We start from the raw sequence: 24,584 nt of genomic DNA on the forward strand, positions 1-24,584 counted from the left end.
ATTATATAAGTCCTACAGAGTTCTGAACAACGTAACATTGTACCTATAGTCAACGATACTGTATTGCACACTTAAAAATCTGTTAAGTGGGTATATTTGTTGTATTTTTACTACCATAATAAAAAAAAAGCATATAAGAAGGTGAAATTCAAGCCACATGCAGTTGAAAAAACAATTCAGCATTCAATGTGAGGTGATAAAATAGGACTATAAAAGGATGCTTTTATAACACCCTTGTCTATATGCAAAGGTTTTCTATAATTTAAATTTTCCAGTTTGTGTCTTTAAAAAAAGCATTAAGCTTTTCTGAATTTTTCTGAATTAACTCTAAAAGTTTGTAAGCACTTAACTCTAATAATTTTATTTAGCAAATTTATCTGAGAAGACCCTTTGATTTAAAAAGAAAACAGATTTTTTTCTTCTAGTTTTCTTTGCAGTGCTAGATAATACTATTATACAGAATAGGCCACCACTGTACCCTCTCTCTTCGCCGCATACGTGCTGATAGAGTTCTCTGCAGTACATTTCCTGAGGTTAAACTGCCATACGGCAGAAAAGTCGCCACAGATAAGCAAGTATCACTTATTTCATCGAATTCAATTTCTTTTGCCACACCACGATGAGGAGCAGCAAAAACTACCATGTGACATCCACCACAAGCAACCTGCAGCATAAATCCACAGAAAAACGAATCAACATTGGCTTCAAACACAAATGAGTTTTTTTTTTTAATTATTATTTAAGCACATTCTTTATTTGTGCCCAAAATCAAAATTCACAACATATTTTATCCATGATAATTGCAGGAAGACATGCAAACTAAGTTATAATTGGGACTTCCAGAAGATGAAACAAAGTTCCTTGGACTAAAAGATAGCTTCTTTGGATAAAAATGTCAAGAATGGCAGCTGTATTCAGCTCACCATGCTCTAACCAAGTATTCTAAAGTGCAATAGAAAGTACGGGTTCTAGGATGGTCCTACCTATCACAAATATGGTATTTTTAAATGTATTAAATAGCGCAAACTTAGTGTCCCAAATATAAGAGAACACACATCTATAGTGTGTCATTAAATTGTTTTATGAAAAGAATAAGAGACAGATTTTGTGTCTTTTTTTTTTATATGAATATTTTATTATTATTATTATTATTATACTTTAAGTTGTAGGGTACATGTGCATAACGTGCAGGTTTGTTACATATGTATACTTGTGCCATATTGGTGTGCTGCACCCATCAACTCGTCATTTACATCAGGTATAACTCCCAATGCAATCCCTCCCCCCTCCCCCCTCCCCATGATAGGCCCCGGTGTGTGATGTTCCCCTTCCTGAGTCCAAGTGATCTCATTGTTCAGTTCCCACCTATGAGTGAGAACATGCGGTGTTTGGTTTCCTGTTCTTGTGATAGATTGCTAAGAATGATGGTTTCCAGCTGCATCCATGTCCCTACAAAGGACACAAACTCATCCTTTTTGATGGCTGCATAGTATTCCATGGTGTATATGTGCCACATTTTCTTAATCCAATCTGTCACTGATGGACATTTGGGTTGATTCCAAGTCTTTGCTATTGTGAATAGTGCCGCAATAAACATACGTGTGCATGTGTCTTTATAGCAGCATGATTTATAATCCTTTGGGTATATACCCACTAATGGGATGGCTGGGTCATATGGTACATCTATTTCTAGATCCTTGAGGAATCGCCATACTGTTTTCCATAATGGTTGAACTAGTTTACAATCCCACCAACAGTGTAAAAGTGTTCCTATTTCTCCACATCCTCTCCAGCACCTGTTGTTTCCTGACTTTTTAATGATCGCCATTCTAACTGGTGTGAGATGGTATCTCATTGTGGTTTTGATTTGCATTTCTCTGATGGCCAGTGATGATGAGCATTTTTTCATGTGTCTGTTGGCTGTATGAATGTCTTCTTTTGAGAAATGTCTGTTCATATCCTTTGCCCACTTTTTGATAGGGTTGTTTGTTTTTTTCTTGTAAATTTGTTTGAGTTCTTTGTAGGTTCTGGATATTAGCCCTTTGTCAGATGAGTAGATTGCAAAAATCTTCTCCCATTCTGTAGGTTGCCTGTTCACTCTGATGGTAGTTTCTTTTGCTGTGCAGAAGCTCTTTAGTTTAATGAGATCCCATTTGTCAATTTTGGCTTTTGCTGCCGTTGCTTTTGGTGTTTTAGACATGAAGTCTTTGCCCATGCCTATGTCCTGAATGGTACTACCTAGGTTTTCCTCTAGGATTTTTATGGTATTAGGTCTAACATTTAAGTCTCTAATCCATCTTGAATTAATTTTCGTATAAGGAGTAAGGAAAGGATCCAGTTTCAGCTTTCTCAGTTATCAGCTGTAAGACATTTACTTAGTGATAGGCTTCCTAGACAGACTGACTTGGTGAATCTGTCTATATGTATGTGTGTGCACAATGAGAATGTGTACACAATATGTATAAAATAAGTACACAATTGGCCGGGTGTGGTGGCTCAAGCCTGTAATCCCAGCACTTTGGGAGGCCAAGGTGGACAGATCATGAGGTCAGGAGATCGAGACCATCCTGGCTAACACGGTGAAACTCCGTCTCTATTAAAAATACAAAAAATTAGCCGGGTGTGGTGGTGGGCGCCTGTAGTCCCAGCTACCTGGGAAGCTGAGGCAGGAGAATGGTGTGAACCCAGGAGGCGGAGGTTGCAGTGAGCCAAGATTGCACCACTGCACTCCAGCCTGGGTGACAGAGCAAGACTCCATCTCAAAAAAAAAAAAAAAAAAAAAAAAATGTACATAATTACCATACATATTCTTTAAACACTGTGATTGAAAATTAGAAGAAGTTTAATCTACCATTTAACTTTTAATTTAAAATAATATAGAGAAAAAATACTTGGCAGATTACATTTCTCCTTACAGTTAGAAAATGTTATTTTAATCTGGGAAAAACATTAAAAACGTGAAACATTGCTCAGAGAAGTTCTACTGGAAGAATTTTTTTTTTTAAAAGTATAAATCAGTCTCTTGGGCTAATTATGTCTCTAAGCCCTCTTTATATGAACATTTTCTAAGTTTAATGCTTAAAAGTAAATCCTTAGAGGAAAATAAATGCAAATATGCATGATGACGGAACAATAAAAAATGAAATCAGCATTCAAAGATTTTTGAGAAATAAGTCATTTTCAAGAAAAATGCTTTAAAAACCCCATAGTGCAGTATTTTCTGTACATAGGTTCTAGATACTTTATAATGTTCTATTTTTCCTTCATAATACTTTAAATTTTAACATTTATATATATTTTTGTATATCCCTTTTAAAAATTGTAAGACTATAATGAATAAATCCTCAATGAATGAGGACGTGGTTATTTCATTCATCACTGTATACAGTACTTTGTATTTCTTTTTTTCTTTCTGTTTTTTTTTTTTTTTTTTTTTTGAGATGGAGTTTTACTGTTGTCGCCCAGGCTGGAGTGCAATGGCACAATCTCGGCTCACTGCAACCTCTGACTCCCGGATTCAAGCAATTATTTTGCCGCAGGATCCCAAGAAGCTGGGATTAGAGGTGCCTGCCACTATGTCCAGCTAATTTTTGTATTTTTAGTAGAGACGGGGTTTCGCCATGTTAGCCAGGCTGGTCTTGAACTCCTGACCTCAGGTGATCTGCCCGCCTCGGCCTCCCAAAGTGCTAGGATTACAGGTGTGAGCCAGCGCACCTGACCAGTACTTTGTATTTCTTATACTTAGCACACTGTCTTACCCATAGTAGGCTTTCATTAAATGACTATCAAATCAATAAATGAAAGTGGTCCATATTATCAGACACTGAGTCTTTGGAGGACAAATTTCAATATTATCATCAAGTTAACAGAATTTTCAAAAGTCAAAACTTAACTGGCAAAAATATTAAGAAACAATACAGGTATGATGCATGATGGTGATGTGACACTGAAATAATACATCCTTAACCTACGAAAATTTAGCCCAAAAACCATATCTTCAAAACTCTTTATTTTTTATTTTTTTTTGAAACAGGGTCTCACTGTCACCTGGTCTGGAGTGCAGTGACACGACCTCAGCCCACTGGAACCTCCACCTTCTGGGTTCAAGCAATTCTCATGCCTCAGCCTCCCGAGTAGCTGGGATTACAGGCGTGTGCCACACCTGGCTAATTTTTGTATTTTTAGTAGAGATGGGGTTTCACCATGTTGGCCAAGCTGTTCTTAAATTCCTGATCTCAGGTGATCCGCCCGCCTTGGCCTCCCAAAGTGCTGGGATTACAGGAGTGAGCCACCGTGTTCCACCAAAACCCTTTGTTTATTATCAGACTTTCTGCTGAGCAGGATTTGAGAGTCTAACATTTAATTCAGCAAATATTTACTAAAGACTACTGTGAGCAAGGTACTCTGCTGGGTGCTACACAAGATACCAAGTTTGCAGGCATGGCACAGTCCCAGCTTTCAACAGATACATGAGAACGAAGCAGAACAGTCAAGATTTCAGCAAAAAGGAAGATGCTAAAGGAGGACAATTAGGAGCAACACATTTTCTGACTGGCATAATGTCTGACATTTGGCTTCTAGGAAACAAGTATATTTATTAGATATATCTATGATACTCTTCCATACAAACATAAAAGTACTTATTTTCTATGAAATACTGAAAGATTCAAATACAGTAATATGAAAATATAAACAGGGAAATGTGATAGCCTTACCAATTTAACTATAAACCTCAAAAAATTAGAGCACAAAGTAGGAATGAAGTGATTGGTAAAATTCTCCAGTCCAAGTCCTAATTTTCCGTGGCGACCAACTCCAAAAGTATACATAAGGCCGATATCTAAAATGCAAAAATAATGAAGAGAATTATGAAAGTGTTACTTGTATGGATCTACTTGTAAACAGATAAATATGTTAACTCATACTGCAATTCTAATTATCCCCCTCAAATTCTGCATTGAATTTACTCTATTGATCTTTCCACACTCTCTACGGTCTCTGTGGTTCTTCATGTAACATCAGGCAATAAATATTCTGAGAATAAATCAATTAACCTTGGTGGTTTGTGAAGCTGATGATCTGTCATGCAAGGCAGTGTGTGGAGCAGCAGCAATACAGCATGAGAGCCTGAGATACACATCATATATTCCAAGAGAAGGAGAAGGAGATGCTTGTATTCTGGTCCCTACATCCCAACAGTCTTGTTTTCCTTTTTCCTGAGGTCATTGATAGATCAGAGTTTCTCAACTTTGGCATTATTGACATTTGGGGCCAGATAATTCATGGTCATGTGGGTCTGTCCTGTGCACTGTAGGATGTTCAGCAGCATCCTTGGCCTCTACCCATTAAATGCCAGTAGGACAACTCCACTCTACAGCCATGACCATTAAAAACTGTCTCCAAACGTTGTCATGTGACTTGGGGAGTGGGATGTGCATAAAATCTCTACAACTAGCTTAGCGTAACTAATCTGGCTCCTGGGCTGTGGAATACTGTTGAAGTAAATGCCATAAGTGAACAATGCTAACTAATTCCTATACCAAAACTTGAGTCCCCTCTGAAACTGGGCCCACAACGATGATGAGTAATCTTGTCACTTCTCACCAGTTAGCCCTTTTGCTTACTGACATAGCAGCTATTACGAACCTTCACACTCCTTTCTTCAAGCCGCTCCTTCATATCCTCCATCTCAACTGGGGTAAGTGCCAGGGAAGCAGAAGTAAGGGGGGGGGGGGCGTTAATATGGTACAAAGGAGGGGAATTTTCCTCTAGTCTGGGGATTAGGGAAGGCTTTCAAAGGGAAACCTAAAGGATGAGTAGGGTTTAGCGGCACGAGGAAGGCAGCAAAAAATCTTCAGGCAGTCAGCAGTACATAGAAAGCCTCTGAATCAAGAGCAAATGTGGCTTGGGCAAGAAACTGAAAGGCAACTAACACGCCTGGAGCACCAGAGTGGTAGCAGATGAGTCTGAAGAGGTGAAAAGGGAGTGTCCTATTAGTTCAGATGAAGAATTTTTGAACTTTTATCTTAAGGACATTAAGAAGGAAAATGAATGGTTTTAAGCTGGGAAACAATTGGGTCACCTTTGGGGACCTCTGATTTAAGATGGCAAAGTGACTGCATACTAAGCAAATCCAAGAGAACTGACTGAAAGATCATTAGAAATAATAATATAATTCAGTAAGGTGGCAAGTATAAAAATAAATTTACAAAAATAAGTAGATTCCCTGTAAATATGTAAATAAGTGATATTCAGTGTTTGGACTCTTTATTTATTTTTTGAGATGGAGTCTTGCTCTGTTACCCAGGTTGGAGTACAGTGGCGCGATCTCAGCTCACTGCAACCTCTGCCTCCTGGGTTCAAGTGATTCTCCTGTCTCAGCTTCAATAGCTGGGATTACAGGTACGCGCTGCCACGCCGGCTAATTTTTGTATTTTTTTTTTTAGTAGAGATGGGGTTTCACCATGTTGACCAGGCTGTAGACGCTTATAATTCTTACTATTAAGTATTTATGTCCTCCTTTTATATATACTCCTTATCGTCTTTATCCCTTCCTTCCTCCTTCTTTTCAACCCGATTTCTTTACCCAAATGTTTCTTTAAGGTTTGCCTTTTAAATTTGATTGTGTTTTGCCTGAAAAAAACAAACCCTGATCCAAGCTGCCTGATGGCACTTCCAACTTCAGAGAGCTTTTAAAAATATGAGCCACTGGCTATAATGGGGAACTGGCAAGGCCTTGCAGATAACTCACTACGTACTTCTCATTAGTACTAGATGAAAAAAAAAAAAAAATTCCACACCACTTGCTCTTTAGGGATGACTGATGAACAAAAAGGCAAACAAAGTTAATGTTCAATGATTTGTGCTATAACTCTTTTTATCAGGAGTAAAGGTACTATGAAAATTTAACTAAATAATCAAATTGTATGTTAGATGACAGATTAAAAACTATGTATTTACTATCAGTGGCAGCTTAGAGTTGATGAAAAATGACAGTAAGGACAGAGAAAGTGACACTAGGACCCTATAATTAAGGGATACACATCAACAACTCTTAGTAGATGACGAACGAATAATACTTTTCATATTCTATATAATGCTATTTCATGATATGTTCTCAAGAGCATTGATACTTGATAATGGGCAGGTCATCCTCTCTGAAAGGTTCTCTGGGGAAGAAGGAACAGTGTATCTTGCATTTGCTGATTCCTAGTTTCTCTAGCCAGACACCACTAGACAAGCAGTACCTTTTTCAGGAGCTTTTTCATAGTGGGAGCTTTTCAGAAAGAAGGGAAAAAAGTAGAAATGCTAGTACATGGATTATGTCAATATACTAGATGATTTCTGACTTTCCGATGATTCACTCCATTTTTAGACAGAAAGAGTGAAATTATACACCCTTTTGTTACAAAGCATTGAAAACTGAGGACTATATCCATTACCTACATATATGTGACTGAATCATTCAGGGGAGAATCTTTACTGAGTCCTACATTATTAGCAGCACATAGTTTTGAGGCTGAGAAGTGGGCTCAAAGGAATATTTCCCTGCATGAAGGAGATACCACATTGTGGAAGAAGGTATCCACTTACTGGTCTCTGAGGGGCCTTTCTCTCTAACACTGTAGAAAGAGAAGGAAAGGAGTCATTCCTGAAAACGCCTCCAGATGGCAAAAACATGAGAATCGACTCGGCCTGAATGCAGCTCTGTCAGACTGAATAGGAAGAATGTTTTAAAATAAGTTTCTGCTTGTGGGATTTTTTCCTTTTGGCCTGAGCAGAGTTAAGAGCCTTCAAACTGATATAATTTCAAAAAGATTCCTGTTTTCTGCCAAAGAATAATACTATGGTCTAACTTCTGACATCAGCAGGCTATTGTGAGGTTCTAAATCTTGGGATCATTTACATGTATTCTAAATTGAATTAAAATAATAAAAAGGAGCTCACGACTTTATACTTTGGAATAGTAAACATGGAATTCCATTTTTCTCAGTCATGAATTCCTTTACTTAAGTTAGATACATTCATTCCAGATATAATTTATTTTGTAATAAAATACACCCCGTTCTATAAATATATAACAGAAATTCTAATCCCTACCTGTTATCAAAGCTGTGTGATTTTCTCCACAAGAAATATAACTTATTGTATGATCCCTAATATTCTCAATGACTTTGGGTTCTGAAGTTTCAAAAAGAAAAGTGCCAAGACCCAGCTGACCAAACTGTCCCAGGCCAAAGGTATACACAGCATTCTCTGAAACGAAAGGGGCAAATACAAGAGAATCATTATGGAAGCAGACACTGGTACCATCATATCTGGAAAAATTGTGACATTCAACCTTTTATAGTGAAGGTTAAGTGCCTCTGGGGGAAAAAAAAACCCATTTAAGAATACTTAACATTGAAGTATAAATCTTTCAATGACGAAGGAAGAGAAAAATGAAAAGGTACATAATTATAAAAATTATGACATGGGTATGATTTTATCTTTTATACATAAACATAAAAGTTAGGTAAGTAACAGGTATGATACAAGGCATATAAGTCAGGGAACTACCTGAAACGTCCCCATAATTACATCGGCTCAAAAAGTACCAACTATCGGCCGGTAGCTCACGCCTATAATCCCAGCACCTTGGGAGGCCAAGGCGGGTGGATTGCTTGAGGCCAGGCTTGAGACTGGCCTGGCCATCATGGTGAAACCCCATCTCTACTAAAATTACAAAAATTAGTTGGGCATGATGGCACGCATCTGTAATTCCAGCTACATCGGGACGCTGAGGCAGAAGAATCGCTTGAACCCAGGAGGCAGAGGTTGCAGTAGGCCAAGATTGCACCACTGCACTCCAGCCTGGGTGATAGAGCGACATTCCACCTCAAAAAATAAAAAAGAAAGTACCAACTGTCATTAAGCTAATTCACTATGTCAAATAAAAAGTGAAGAGTGTCTCCTACAGAAAAACTTCTTCCTTTTAAAAGTAGTTTACGCATCACCTAAGGTCAGGAGTTGGAGAAGAGTCTGGCCAATGTGGTGAAACCGTCTCTACTAAAAATACAAAAATTAGCCGGGTGTGGTGGTGTACACCTGTAATCCCAGCTACTAGGGAGGCTGAGGCAGGAGAATCGCTTGAACCCAGGAGGTGGAGGTTGCAGTGACCCGAGATCACGCCACTGCACTCCAGCCTGGGCAACAGAGCAAGACTCCATCTCAAAAATAAAATAAAACAAAATACAAGTAGTTTAATAATCTATTTTATAAAACCCAATTTCAGAGAATTGTCTTGAGAATTAAAACTGATAGTACATATGCTACATTTATTCACAAGTAAAGCTTCTTTACTAGGAAATGCAACTATAATAGGAGGGGAAAAGCTTTTCTTTATATTGATATTTTGAAGTGATTCCAAAGGACTTCCAGTAACTCATTAAATATTATGTCATATGTTTTCTAGAAATGAAAAAGTACAAAAACAGGATACAAGAGTGGTGATGAAAGGGTCCTTTTAGAGACATGCTCCTCGCTGCTGCATTAGGATGCGCAGTGTCGATTACATTAGTCACTTCTCCTTAGTACACTGAGTTTAGTACATTGAGTTTCTCCTATTACAGGAGGAAGGGTAAGCGCTTGGTATTCATGCCAGAACCCAAACCTTCATTATTACTAGCTGTGGCAAGCAGGTGAGTTACTTAGATTCTCTGATGTTATAATCCCTATCTAATAAGAGTTGCTGACAGGATTAAAAGAGAAAACATTCAGGCAGATTTGAAAACATAATATGACATTCTGTTGTAAATAACATTTTTCTAAAAAGTATCTAATCAACTCATTCTGTCAATAGGGGTTACAAATGAAAACCTAACTGTCTATGGCCATGTGGTTTTATAATTTTTTCTAATAAAAATGTTTGCTTCATAAATAAGACAAATAGATATTACTCCTTAAAGAAAATATGCTGTATTAAGGATATGAAGCCATATTGAGGCAATGGCAAAACAGATCTTTAATATTAAAAAACCATCTTAGTTTAATTAATAATCACCTGGCATATTTCCAGTTCTAAATGTTCAGCTTAACAGTAGAATACCGGGTAAATTAAAACAACTATCTATCTCTAGCTAACCAACAATTACTCTACATTTCTTAGGCTGTCTGACTTCAATTAGCCTGTGAAATGAGGCTGTTTAGGCAGTCTGAATCATGTTACAAAAGTTTTGTTCCGTATCCTGGTAGGTTCCCATTCAGGTGCTTGGATATCAGTGATGACAGTAGTTTCTATTTTATAAAAATGATCTAAGGTGCTCTTATTTAAGGACATTATATTTAACAACCAATAGAATTTTTGGCCATATCACCTTTGTGACATTTAACAACATAATTTAATGTTAATAAGTAATATTACATTAGGAAAACAGATTTGATCAGTTAGCTTCAGATCAATATTACTGTAATTTCACAGAATATATTTGATTTCAGAACGAATAATTTGTTAACCTGTAGAACACTTAAGTTTATCCAAACATAATCTCAGAAGTTAAGATAAATTCTCATTTGCCTCAGGACCCAGACTTCATTGTGAACCCCATCTTACAACTGGCCTTTCTTACCTGTTGGTAACTGCTGTGGATGACTTACAAAATTACAAATATCACTCTGCCTCACTTAGTCTGTACCAAGTTCCAGCCTCAGACTTTTTCCACAGTGGTCCATGGTTTCCCTGATCCCAAGGTGAAACTATAATCACCCTATCACTACAACCAGTTTTATTTTCTAAACTATCGTGGTCGTGTGCAAATATTATATTTGAAATAAATTCATCAGATATGAACTAAATTGTTTTAAAAATAGTTTAATGAATGATCCTCTAATAGATTTTAAGGTAAGAGTTACAGACATATAGAAAAACAAGGCTGGGAAGGCCCTTCATAGAATAATCTAATCCAAGTGCTTTTCTTTAGTGAAAGAAATTGGAACAGGTGATTAGCTATTCTTTCCTTAAGGTCTTACAAAATATTCCATAACTCTCTTAGCAATCCAGTTTAGTATTTAGTCACACTGATGATCAATATACTCTTCAGGTCCATTTCTTCATCACCGAGGACTAAATATTTTTAATATTCTGCCTATACTGTGTTCCAGAATCAGGTTCCTCACCAGGGCTGGCTCATAATAAAGCTTGTACAGGTCCATGGAGAAATGTGAAAAACAGGCAAAGTAGTGAAATTTCCATACAGATACATTTATACAGTTGAAGGAGGTGTCCTTTATTATACAATTAAGAGCTTTCTATTTTGAAAATATTCCTTATTTTATGATATGATAGTGCAAACAGTCATTTTTTTCAATGCCCATATTTAGGCAAATGTGAATCAGAAGCTGACAACCATTTATTGGTTCTCATAATTTTTTAAACTCAAATTTTAGGTTATTCTCTGGATTGTAACACAAGCTCTTCACTGTTTACAAAATTATTTTATGAATTGTAAAAATTCTCTCTTCATGTTTTTTTCCCTGTATTGCCAAGTTGTTCTCCTGTATTCCCCCATTCAATGTTGGCTGCCACAATCAGACAGGAAACGCAAGGACACTTCTTTCTTGCATCTGCAGTGGAAATCTTAGTAGCAAACAATAACTATTCCAGGTCTGTCAAATAGATGCATCTCATAATTTAAAATACTTTCCTGGTGTATGAGATCCCAAAGCTTGCAAAAATCTGGAGAGAGCAATCAGTTTCTGGAAAGATTATACTTAGGCTCAGAACAAAGACCACAGAAAGCTAAATGTCTTTAAAACCACAAGAAAACATCATCCTTAAGTGTGTTTATTTTAAATTAAGAATATAAAAGTAAGAATTAAGCTTTCATTAAAAGTATCATAGATTATCTTGTTGCTCACTTTATAGAAAAATATTTTATAATGAATGGTTGAAGACACTATTATTATACAATCAGCATCTGTATCTGTTAAAATAACCCTGAATGACCTATTCATTCTTTCTATAATCTTTGCATAAACTAGAGAAAATATGTAACACATCAAGTTGCATTTCTGTCTATAGAATGAATTTTCAGATAATGTTTAAAAATTAATTTCAAAGTTTAATTTTTAGGACATTTTTGAAATTATATAAAAATTCACTTTTTCAACAGGAATTCAAAAGAAATCTTAAACCTCAGAATTATTTCCAAATTTAGAGTATAAGTTTTGAAAAAAAATTTATTCTAACTTAGAAAAGATTCCATCTAGTAACTAAAGCTTAATAACCATGACTGGGGCTGGAACAGGAAGTTGAGGAAAAGTAACATCAGAGAGAAAAATATAAAGATAAAATATTCTTCACTTACCCGGCAACATTAGGCATATCATCTTAGAATTGGATATTATTCAAAATTTATCTGCAACATTTCTAACTTTGGGCTACTAAAGATTAAGTGGTGACTTCACAAACTATTAATTTTTGTGCAAAAAAATAATAATTCACTACCTAATTTTATTATGTACATTACTCATCTAAAATAAATCTAATGTCAAAAAAAATTTGGAAGCATCAATTTAGTAAACATATTAGCAAGTAGTGAGTATATTTCAATACAGTGATTAGAATTGTGAGAAATGACATGTCATAACAAATATGAAATTCAGATTCCAAAAGTAACATCACTATTAAGGTCCTAACTTTATTTTATTATCTGTAATTTAAAACCTTACCACTTTTTAATAAATTACTATAACAGAACATACAACTACAAAGAAATTCCCAAGTTATACACTGTAAATATCACAAAAAAAAGAATTATCAATGTCATGTAGAAAATAGCTTGAACAAAAAGCTTCTCCAAAAGAAGGCATTTCAGGAAAAATGTCGATTTTAGATAAATATAGAAAACATATATATAAGAAAAATTGTTTGTCCCTGAAAATGAGCTAAAAATAATGGAATATGTTGCCATTAAAAATGTTAAGGTCAGGCCAGACGTGGTGGCTCACGCCTGTAATCCCAACACTTTGGGAGGCCGAGGCGGGTGAATCACCTGAGGTTAGGAGTTCGAGGCAGTCTTGCCAACATGGCAAAACCCCCTCTCTACTAAAAATACAAAAATTAGCAGGGCATGGTAGTGGGTGCCTGTAATCCCAGCTACTCAGGAGGCTGAGGCGGGAGAATTGCTTGAACTCAGGAAGCAGAGGCTGCAGTGAGCTGAGATCGGGCCGTTGCACTTCAGCCTAGATGACAAGAGTGAAATCCGTCTCAAAAAAAAAAAAAAGTTAAGGTCATGAAAATATAAATTACATTAGCAGAATTCATTTTTTTCTACTTAAAAAAATTATTTCATAGACCAGAAATATATATTAAGTATAGAAATAAAGGGTGAGAATCTTTTTGGGGTTTTTTTTTTTTTTTTTTTTTTTTTTGGAGACAAGGTCTAGCTGAGACCACACCTGGCTAATTTTAGTAAAGTTGGGGTTTCACCATGTTGCTCAGGCTGGTCTCAAACTCCTGGGCTGAAGAGATCTGCTTGCCTTGGCCTCCCAAGATGCTAGGATTACAGGTGTCAGCCATTGCACCAGGCCCCAAAAGTGAGAATCTTAATGGAAAGAGATGCAAAGCCACCTGACACGAGGTGTCTAAGAGTCAAACTCATAGAGGCTAAGAACAGAATGGTGGTTGCCAGGAGCTGAGGGGAGGCGGGAAAGACGAGTTACCGTACAGTGGGCATGAAGTTTCAGTTATTCAAGATAAGTTTCAGACATCTGCTGTACAATAGTGGTGCCCACATATAAAAATACTGTATTATACACTTAAAAATCTATTAAGAAGGTAGTTCTTATAGCAAGTATTCTTACCACAATAAAAAAAAATGAACACTAAAAAAATTTAATTAGTCTCCACAGAAAGCAGGGAACAGAACAGTGGACTCCATCCATAACTGTGAGAACCACAGTGTGCTCTCCACCACAAGCTACTTGGATCACCTTCTCAGGAATTTCAGACACCAGCTGGGGTGTTCTGTGATTGCTCAGGAGCTGATTAGGAAGACCTAACTTCCCATTCTCAGGTTCTCCAAACATATATAGCTCACCATCTGCTATTGAAGGAAAAGTACAGTGATTAGTGATGACATACATATGAACAAAAAGCTGATCTTACCTTCAAAAAAATGTTTTGACAAGGATAACTTAATACATTTGACCTTTCTTGAGATATTTTCACTGTATGATAAGGAAATAAAGCTAGATTTTCTTTTCCCCTTGATTATTTTATTCCAGTAATTTTCATGAAAAATTCATGACTACCACTACTAATAAACAACTAGAAATCATTTTAGTGCTTTCACAAAAGTGAAGAATATCTTGTGTCTTCTACTTACTTAAAGCTCCCATAAAAACACGAATTTTGTCTTGCTCCCTACGGTATCCCCAAAACCTAGCAGTGTCTAGAACAAGCATTTAATATTTGTGGAATAAATGAATAAATAATTGCTTTATATGAAACTGGTTTAGAAAACTCACTTATGTGTGTAGTAAATATGTTAAGTAAATCCTAACATAGCAGATTTTACCCATTTAGATGGCATTTCCTCCAAAGACGCTTACCAAAGAGTTCCTGACACTTAATCACTGCCCTGTCCATACTAACACTATTAATTTGCTTCTATATTACATTTATCACACTGTATTATGACTGTGAACTTCTTGAAAGCAAGAACTTTCTTATTCATTTCTATGCAATTAACTGAGTTCTATAAAGTAGAATTTAAAAATCTTGTGTAAGTATATGGTCCAATCTCAAGAATGACATAGAACACATCACCATTGGTATCAGCAAAGAGACAACAGAGCAGATCTGCTTGCTTATTCTTTGTAAGTCTCTGAGAGAACCATGATTGATCCTTGCCCAACCCCTGAGAAGGTGGCCCCAGGAGTGTTCTTTATATGAATGATTAATGACTTTGTTATATATACCAGAGCAATGAACTATGCCAGATTAGGTTTCTCAGGGCTGCTTGCACAAACATTAACATTGATGATGAGCACCTGGCTTCATTATTGAGGGTCCTGAGTTTCAGCTGCTGTGGCCAGTTGCTAGCAGGTGGTGCCTATATGACCAGCCTGCTAAATCCCCTGGAAGCACCAGAATGGGTTTCCCTGGGCAGAGACATTCCACACATGTCCCTGTAGTTCACTGCTAAAAAGAAAACATGCCCTGTGTGGTTTCCTAAGAGAAAGTACTAGGAAGTCCAAGCACGACTTCTCTGGACTCCACTGTAGATGCTTATCTTTTCCCCACTTTTTCTTTTTGCTTTGTATCCTTTGCTGTAATAAATCTTATTCATAAGTATAATCTGCTATTGAAGACTGTGAGTCCTTCTAGAAAATCACGGAACTTCGGGAAGGTGTGGGACAGCCAATGCACAAGATATGCACCACTTGAAACTTGCTCAAATACTGTAAACACAGCTATATTGATTTTCTGAATTGATCTGCACAGAAAATGAAGTTTTATGGACCACAGTTTTCTATGAAGTATTTAGCAAACACTGACACAAAAGTGGTGTCCAGTAAGTTAGCACCCTTCCATTCTCCCATGCTTGTTGCCTCCCATAGAAACTGGTTCCTAAGTCCTGATGAGTCTCTCTCCATTTCTGTCTATAGATAGATTCCTGATTCCCTTTACACCTTAATATGAATTTTCACCTGGATCAAGTTTCTCAAATGTCTTTCCTACCTCTAGTCTAACATATCCACACAATATCAGATATATCTTCCAAAAACAAGGCTCTAATTATGACACTTCCAAATAAAAAAAAAAAATACATGTATCAAGTATAAACTGCAGACTGTTACAAGAGACCTTCCATATTAGGTCCCCGGACTACTAACCAGTCATATTTCTATCTACTCCCAAGCTGGTGACTCTCTTTTGAGTCACATCCTCCCTTGAGAATTTGATGACAGCTCTATAAAAAAAAGTACACATCCCAGCAGGGTGTGATGGCTCACACCTGTAATCCCAGCACTTTGGGAGGCCGAGGCTGGCAGATGGCTTGAGTCTAAGAGTTTGAGACCAGCCTGGGCAACATGGTGAAACCCATGTCTCTACAAAGAATACAAAAATTAGCCGGGTGTGGTGGCATGCATCTTTGTCCCAGCTACTCAGGGGAATGAGGTGGGAGGATCACTCGAGCCCAGAAGGTCTAGGCTACAGTGAGCCGTGATTATGCCACTGCACTCCAGCCTGGGCAACAGACTGAGACCTGGCTCAAAAAAAAAAAAAAAAAAAAAAAATGCACCTACCAATTTTAGCATATCATTTTAGGGGTTCACATTCCTTTAGGATCCATGATCCCTAACCTCTAAACAAACAACCTCTAAACAAACTCAACTATGCAGTAATCTCCAAATACATGATTTACTTTTCTGTCTCTTTATCTCTGCACATGTTTTTGTCTCTGCCTGGACTGTTCTTCCCTCATCTCTGTCTCTCTCAGAGTTGCTTCCATCTTTCATGGTTAATCTCAAATACCACCCTTTCTCTGAAATATGTCCTGATGTCCTTCACAAGAAATAATATTTTTTCTTTCTTGATCTCACGTAAGACTCTGCTATCAAATGTCTTATGTTACCAATCATGGTCTGCTGTATATTGCAGTTATTGGTCTAGCACAGTAGTGAAAAGTATGTGCTACCGAGTCAGACTGCCTTGTTTGCATCTGGATTCTGCCACTTACTCAATCATACTGAACAAGTTGTTCAATCGCTAGGCCTGTAACATGGGGATAAAAGTGCCTATGTGATAGGGTTGTTTCATAGGAATAACTGAATTAATGCATTCAAAGGCACTTAGAACACAATCAGTGCCTGGTCATTAGTAGCTGCTACCACATCCTCCTCTTCCTCTTGTACATGGAGAGAAACTGCATGTCAGTAGAAGTTGTTCTGGCTTTTAGAGCTGGAAGACTGGAGTTCAAATTCTGATTCTGCAACTCAATTGCAGCATCACCTTGAATAAAACTGTGTTCGAATCCTGCCTGCATATACGGAATCAGAGATACCACCACCTCTCTCTCAGAGTGGTTGGGAGATTAAATGAAATCTATTTGTACTTGAAAATGCTTTGTACATGGAAAACTATACATCCTATAGTTTGACTGTAAACTCCAGAAGGGCAGGTACTACATTTTAATCAACTTGGTATTGTAAGAAATAGCATTTAAAATGACTTTTACATAGTAAGTTGCTGAGGTTTCTCACAGTGTCAACTTTTTAAAGTAAAATGTTTTACCTATAAAGCAGGGGTGTCCAATCTTTTGGCTTCCCTGGACCACACTGGAAGAACTGTCTTCGGCCACACATTAAATACACTAACACTAACGATAGCTGATGAGCTAAAAAAAGAAAAGGTCTGTGCATAAATCTCATGTTTTAAGAAGGGTTACGATTTGTGTTGGGCCACATTCAAAGCCATCCTGGGCTGCGGGTTGGACGAGCTTGCTATTAAGGGTAAGAAGATATTTTCCTGTAGCTTATCAGTAGGACCTTCCTTAAAGGGGAAGGTGAGTGCTTTTAATCCATATAAAATGTTTTATTTAATTTCAAGGTCTTTTTCTTATTTATATATAAAAAATAAAATAACATTTATCATGAAGAACAAATAGGTCATTTCATATCAATTATATCTACTTCACTTAGGTCTATTAATTTTTATAAAATCTGGATTCTTCAAACTATCTACCTGGCTCTGATAGCTACCTTCCCCAGGATTCTGATCTTAAGCACACTGCCAAGTCTCTATTCTCCAGTCTCTGAAGATTGCTCCACAAATTCCTGCCCCCAGTTCCCATGACCCCAACTCATTTGCTTATATCCCCTATTGTATTACACCTAAATCAGTGAATCATTGGTTGAAATGCTCAGACCCAACCATTAACATATCAGATGAAAAGACACAGAAATCAGGGATAATACCTGAAAACTCCATAGATTTTACCTATAACATCTAAAAATTGAATATTTTATATAATTTATAATATGAACTTGAATTGAGAACACGAATTTAAAATACGAACATGAGCATTTAAACATACTAGTAGGTGAAAAATCTGTAGGAAGTCTTAAACGTAACTATCTTAGTAATATGTTCTGCATTTTTATTAGGAAATAAACTATTCTGTTTGGAGGTTCCTCAAAAAACTAAAAACAGAGCTACCATATGATCCAGCAATCCCACTGCTGGGTATACACCCAAAGAACAGAAACTGGTATATCAAAGAGATATCTGCACTCCCATGTTTGTTGCAGCACTGTTCACAATAGCCAAGATTTGGAAGCAACCTAAGTGTTCATCAACAGATGACTGAATAAAGAAAACGTGGAGCTGGACGCGGTGGCTCAGACCTGTAATCCCAGCACTTTGGGAGGCCAAGGTGGGCGGATCACCTGAGGTCAGGAGTTCAAGACCAGACTGACCAACATGGTGAAACCCTGTTGCTACTAAAAATACAAAAATATTAGCTGGGCATGATGGTTGGCGCCTGTAATATGAGCTACTCAGGAGGCTGAGGCAGGAGAATCACTTGAACCCGGGAGGCGGAGGATACAGTGAGCTGAGATTGCACTACTGTACTCCAACCTGGGCAAAAGAGCAAGACTCTGTCTCAAAAAAAAGAAAAAATGTGGTACTTATCCACCATAGAGTACTATTCAGCCATGAAAAAGAATGAGATCCAGTCATTTGCAATGACATGGATGGAACTGGAAGTCATTATGTTAAATGAAATAAAACAGGCACAGAAAGACATATACTGCATGTTCTCACTTATTTGTGGGATGTAAAAATCAAAACAAACTCATGGAAATAAAGAGTAGAAGGATTGTTACCAAAGGCTAGAAAGGGGAGTGGGGTGTGTGTAGGAGGGTAGGTTAATGGGTCCAAAAATTAGAAATAATAATATCTAGTATTTGACAGCACAACAGGATGATTACAATCAAAATAATTGTACATCTTAAAATAACTAAGAGAGTATCATTGGATTGTTTGTAACACAAAGGGTAAATGCTTGAGGGGATGGATACCCCATTCTCCACGACGTGATTATTACCCATCACATGCCTGTATAAAAAATCTCAGGTATTCCATATATATATATATACATAAAATGTACCCACTACATATATATATATATAATGTACCCACTATACATATATATATTATGTACCCACAAATACTAAAAAATAAAGAATCTGCTTTTTCTGATCTAGAAATTCAACAGAGAAAAAAATGCTTTTCTATGTAACACTTTCATCTATCATGAAATACATATTAAGTAAAACCCCTTATACATGAGTTATTTCCAAAATTTGTAAAAAGTTGCTTTAAGTGATTAAAGTCATAAAATAATGGCTAGTGTGAAAATTACTGACAGTTCATATCAGCTGATGTAAATGAATCTCAGCAAAATGCTCGGTATAAAAGTTCATTTTATGTACAAACCTGTGAATATGCTAAAAAACATTCCATCATCTACCTTAAATGGGTGAATTGTAGGGTATGTGAATTATACCTCAATAAAGCTGGGTTTTAATTTTTTTAAAAAGCATAAAAACACACCAAAAAAAAAAAAAGCTCAATGTAATGCCTGTTGGTTAAGATGAACTATTCCACTTGTTCACCTAATGGCTAATGCAGAGTTCATTCACACAATTCATTCTGGCAGTTTTCTTAAAGTCCAAATACAAAACAATGCTTTTGCTTGGTATTTTCATCATTTGGCTGCCTTTTTTTCCCATTTGTGTTTTTGTTTCCTGTTTTTTGTTTCATGAACAAAGCAAGTACAGACTATACCAACCCCAGGAGCCAAAAGTTGCCAATAAGTTGGTAGGTAGTGTTGCCCCAAAGAATGCAATCAATTCATCATTCATTCACTTTCTCCTTCATTCAATAATATTTATTGATTATCAGTTTGTTCAAGACACCAGGGATGCAGTGGTGACAAATACTGACAAAGTCAGGTTTACTCTCTCTTGGTATCATGCTGCTGCCAATTCACTGGTAACTTTGGGGGGCACTGAGATGGGTGAATTACCACTTTCTAACCCCGAGTCTGTGGTACATGAAATAAAGAGTAAATGCATAAAATAAATCTTTAAAGATTTGTCTAAGAGGGTCCATAAACTATTTCCTCTAGGTATTTTTACTATTAAAAAATCCCATCAATTAGATGCAAAGTCATAATCACACTTCCTCTGTTATTACTAGTGTAGATATAGACTATAACAGCTAGAGCCCAACATTTCAAATATTTTAACTAAGATAGAAAAGGTTGCCAGTAGGTCCAGGAAAGGGAGAAGTTGGGAATGCTGAGAAAGTCCTCCCAAAGGAAACCATATCCCACGCTGAGCTCTCTATATTCACCTAAAAAGTGATCATGTCAGACACAGTTTGAAACTATGAACTCTTATTATATAAATGGGGAAATACTGTGACCTAAAACAGACCAAAACAATTTCATTACATGAACAACCATGGCATTATTTCTATAGAACCAGAGAATATGTTACATCATTTCATTATTAATTTAATAATAACACAGAAGTGGGAGATAACATGATGACTTCAAAATGTGTCTTACTTGTTACAAAAGCTGAATGGTAATATCCACAAGAGATCCAGGAGACAGGTTTTCCAATGGTCACTTGATGAGGGACACCGACATTAGTTACATTTTTTAAACCAATTTGCCCTTCAGAATTGTCACCCCATTAAAAAGTCTTCCATCCTCTACAAAGAAAAATACAAGGGGGAGAAAAGGTTTTAAAAGGTAGTCAGGCTCTGAAGCTATTATACTTCCAAAAGACCATTTATTTTATAGTTCATAAAAATTATGTATCTTAACAATAAAGTACTACTAAGACATTTACACCAGTTAGCTACTTAAGAGTTCAATTTATATTGTGAAATACTTCTATAATGATAAAGAACACAGAACAGCCTGATTGTAAATCACTTTAGTCCTGGCCATATTTTTATCTCAATAGCAAAGACAGAATGCCCTTTCCTACCATCACCCTTTCCCATTCTAATGTCTCTAAACAGAAATGTTCTCCTCCTTCCAAGCAGTCTACCTGCAACTGAACTGAAAGACAGCACAGGTCACATTAGACACCTGCAGGTCAAAAAAGCCTGGAAGACCTTGCTCTTGAGAGTGCTGTGGAAATGATGTTTTGGAAAAAAGAAGAGAAGAAATGTATTCCACTACATATTTTTTTCCTTACAATTTAAACCTGAAAACATAGAAGCTAGCCTTAGAGGATGAAGATATAATATCATGTAAAACATCTCAAAAATAGGTAACTTATATAATTTCTGATAAGGGTTTTGATGTCAGAAAAAAATCTAGGAAAAATATTTTAGAAAGGAATTCTCAAGATTTATTTATATATTTTAAATAATTTAAATTTTGAAGTGGTTTAGTAATGCAAAACAAATAAATGAAAATAACAACTGAAAGGATGTCAAAATGCTAACTTAAGGGCTGACAAAGTCCAAAGGATAGAGCTTCAGATACAACTCTGACTTTCCTGATAGAGTAACACCGGATGTTACATAGTCTCCTGCTTGAAACAAAGCAGCTAACCAGCAGCTTCAGTGAGATCAAGCTGATCTTGGCTCCAAATTTTAAAGAAATGTCTCATATGGGCTTTTGGTAGGGAGGGCAGAGAGGTACAATGACTGTTACAAATCACATTTTAACACCATATGCTGCAATAGATTTCTGTGGATGTTTCTGATAGCAACTTCAGCTAAAACTGTAAGTAGAACTTTAAGAGCACACAATGAAAATAATATTTAAGAATATCTAAAGGAGTAGATGGAGAGCATAGCTTAGAGCTTATTTGCCAATTACTTTTTAAATGTATATTTAAATAAGCACAAATAAGCATAAAATAAGCATAAATAAGCATAAAATTGCAGTATGTCAAGATTTAAAGTTATATTTTAAATGTTTTCTGAAAACACATAGATAGTCAATGAAAGAAAACTAAACAGCAATGCTCCCTTCAGTTTACTGAGTTGGCATATATTGATCTACAGGAAAGGAATGTGTCCCAGACTGAAAAAGAAACAAGCCTCACCAGTTAGGGCAGCTGAAGTATTAGATCCAGCAGAGAGCTATTTAATCTTATGCTCGGATGTAAAAAAGCTAATTACATGAAAAGTGTTTCTTTCTTCAGTGTCACCCGGCCCCAACTGTCCTTCATCATTTCCACCAGTTGCATATACATTGCCTCCTTCTGCACATGGAAAAGAAAACATCAACAGACTATAGAGTCCCCCTTTTTATGAGACAGGTCAGTGTATATCAGCGATTTCCTCTTTTAACAGTGAAGAAAGTTGAAAGCTATCATTATCCTATTATTTGGGAGACAACTTCATTTCATCGTCAAAATACAACAAAACAAGCAAGGTCACATATTTTTGTGAGATGTTAAAAATCAATCTAGAATGTAACTAGCAACTGAAATGAACAGAATGAATGGAACGTATTTCTTGCTAATATAGTACTTTATTAATTCAGAGTAAAAACAAGGAAAGTAACTTCCAAACTAGTTTAAAATGCAAATCTATTTTAAAAGAGATGTGTCCATTAATTTTAACTTCTGTACCCATTAAAGCTAAGATATAGTATAAATAAGTAAAACGAGGCAAATCCAAGAAGAATCTAATTAGAAACATGATAATTCTATGTTGTATTCATTTTAACTTCCTAGCTAAATAAGAAGTCACTATAGCACTCTGTTTAGGAGGAAAGACTCCAGAGCCAGATTGCTTGGGTACAAATTCTGGCTTACCACTTACCAAAGCTGTGGGACTTTGGGCAAGCCATAACCTCTGTGTGCCTCATTTTCCTCATCTATAAAATGGGAATAATAATAGTACCTACTTCATAAGAGTTGTTATGAAGACTGAATTAGCTGAGATTTGTAAAATTCTTAGAACAGCATTTGCCTCATTTAAAGTACGTAAAAATGTTTGTTAATTACTCTGTTAATTAAATAAAAAGTACATCATGCCTAGATTATACACATTTCCAGTAAGTTTTAAATTAATGAAGATTTTTAACACATAATTAGTTAGCTACGTCATAAACATATACACGAAGTTAAAGCCTTGCTAAATTATAGGGTGAAATGAGGGCAGAATCAGCCTGAGTTAGTAAAAATGTTAAAGTTATTGTTATTTTTATTTTTTGTTTTTAAGAAAAGAGGAAACCTAATTGGGGAAACAAGATTAGCTTTCAAATGGAAAATACATACAAGGTCATGAGAAATTGGAGTGCACAATTTAACACACATGGAGCAAACCAGAGTTGGTGAGATTGAAATAATTCAAACAAATAAATGAACACAAAGTTGAACAGTCACAAAATGTTCCATGGAAGAAGTAACACTTAATGGGATCTCAAAAGATAATCTGAAAAGCCTAAGAGAAAGAGAAAAGACACTTCAGAAAGGGAAAGGTATGGAGAGGTGGAGAGCAGCTGACACAGTGAAAACATCCTGAAGACAGAATAAGTGGTTGGGGGCGCGGGGCAGGGGCAGGGGGAAGGTGGTAGGAAGAACTGCTCAGTGGTCAGGTCCTGGAGGTCTAGTTGTTACCGCAGCATTTGCTGAAGATACTACTCTTTCTCTATTGAATTTCGCATCTCTGCCAAAAATCAAGTGGGCATATATATACGGGTCTACTTGCAGACTCTATTCTGTTCCATTAATCTTTGTCTATCTTTTTGCCAATACCACACCGTCTTGATTACGGCAGCTTTACAGTGAGCCTTGAAATCAGGTAGTCCCAGTCCTCTAATTTTGTTATTTTTCAAAATTGTTTTGGCTCTTCTATGTCAATTGTTTTCCATATAAATTTTAGAAGCACTTTGTTAATTTCTACAAACACACATACACACACAAAAGCTGGTATGGGTTTTGATGGGAATTGTGCTCGCTCACATCAACAGCCTTCCGGGTGCCTTCCACTCAACCTTAGTAAGGAAGAGTTCTAGAAGAGCAAGAACAGGAATAACCAGCCCCTAAGGTGGACACACAGGTTAGGAGATGCTGTCCCATGATATAATCCAAGAAAAGAAGCTTTTTCTTCAGCCATTTGACATTTATGTGTATATTTGCAAAGGCAAATGTGTACTAGCCATTGACATTTTCAAAAACCCTAATTTTACTGTTGCCAAAGTATAATCTCTATTAATATTACAAAACCACGTTACTGGAATGAGACCTCAGTTCTCAAAGTCAGGCAGGAAATCATACAGGTTGAGCACTATACCTGTTGACACCAGGGTGTGGTTCCTTCCACAGGCAGCTAATTTCACCTTTTCAGGTTTTAGAGCTAAAAATATTTAAAAATGGGACAATTATTTTACAGCAATGAAAATGAACAGTAGTCCAGGACAAATGGTAACTAAGTGATAGAACCGAGATTTAATAGCAGGCTTGTCTGATTCCAAAGTCAATGTTCTTAACTAGCAAACCAGAGGTTTTCAGAACTGGTTGTGTACCATCATAACCAGTGGAGCTTG

The 24,584-nt window shown here is 36.5% G+C and overlaps 1 protein-coding gene and 1 non-coding gene across 2 annotated transcripts in view; both read right to left on the reverse strand.

Annotated features, from left to right (window-relative positions):
- The window catches only part of LOC106996533 (X-linked retinitis pigmentosa GTPase regulator-like), a 61,354-nt gene that overhangs the window by 30,436 nt on the left and 6,334 nt on the right, over positions 1 to 24,584 (reverse strand). Inside the window, 7 exon segments of the mRNA XM_077945490.1 lie at positions 479 to 664; positions 4,716 to 4,840; positions 8,101 to 8,256; positions 20,628 to 20,759; positions 20,762 to 20,776; positions 22,132 to 22,290; positions 24,332 to 24,394. Of these exon segments, the coding sequence (XP_077801616.1) occupies positions 479 to 664; positions 4,716 to 4,840; positions 8,101 to 8,256; positions 20,628 to 20,759; positions 20,762 to 20,776; positions 22,132 to 22,290; positions 24,332 to 24,394 (836 nt within the window).
- LOC144331459 (small nucleolar RNA SNORA31) lies at positions 11,531 to 11,660 on the reverse strand. The gene has a single exon (XR_013398522.1). It is a non-coding gene; the product is annotated as a small nucleolar RNA SNORA31 (small nucleolar RNA).

The sequence above is a fragment of the Macaca mulatta genome, chromosome 9 (genome assembly GCF_049350105.2).
Source record: "Macaca mulatta isolate MMU2019108-1 chromosome 9, T2T-MMU8v2.0, whole genome shotgun sequence".
NCBI classification, from domain to species: Eukaryota; Metazoa; Chordata; class Mammalia; order Primates; family Cercopithecidae; genus Macaca; species Macaca mulatta.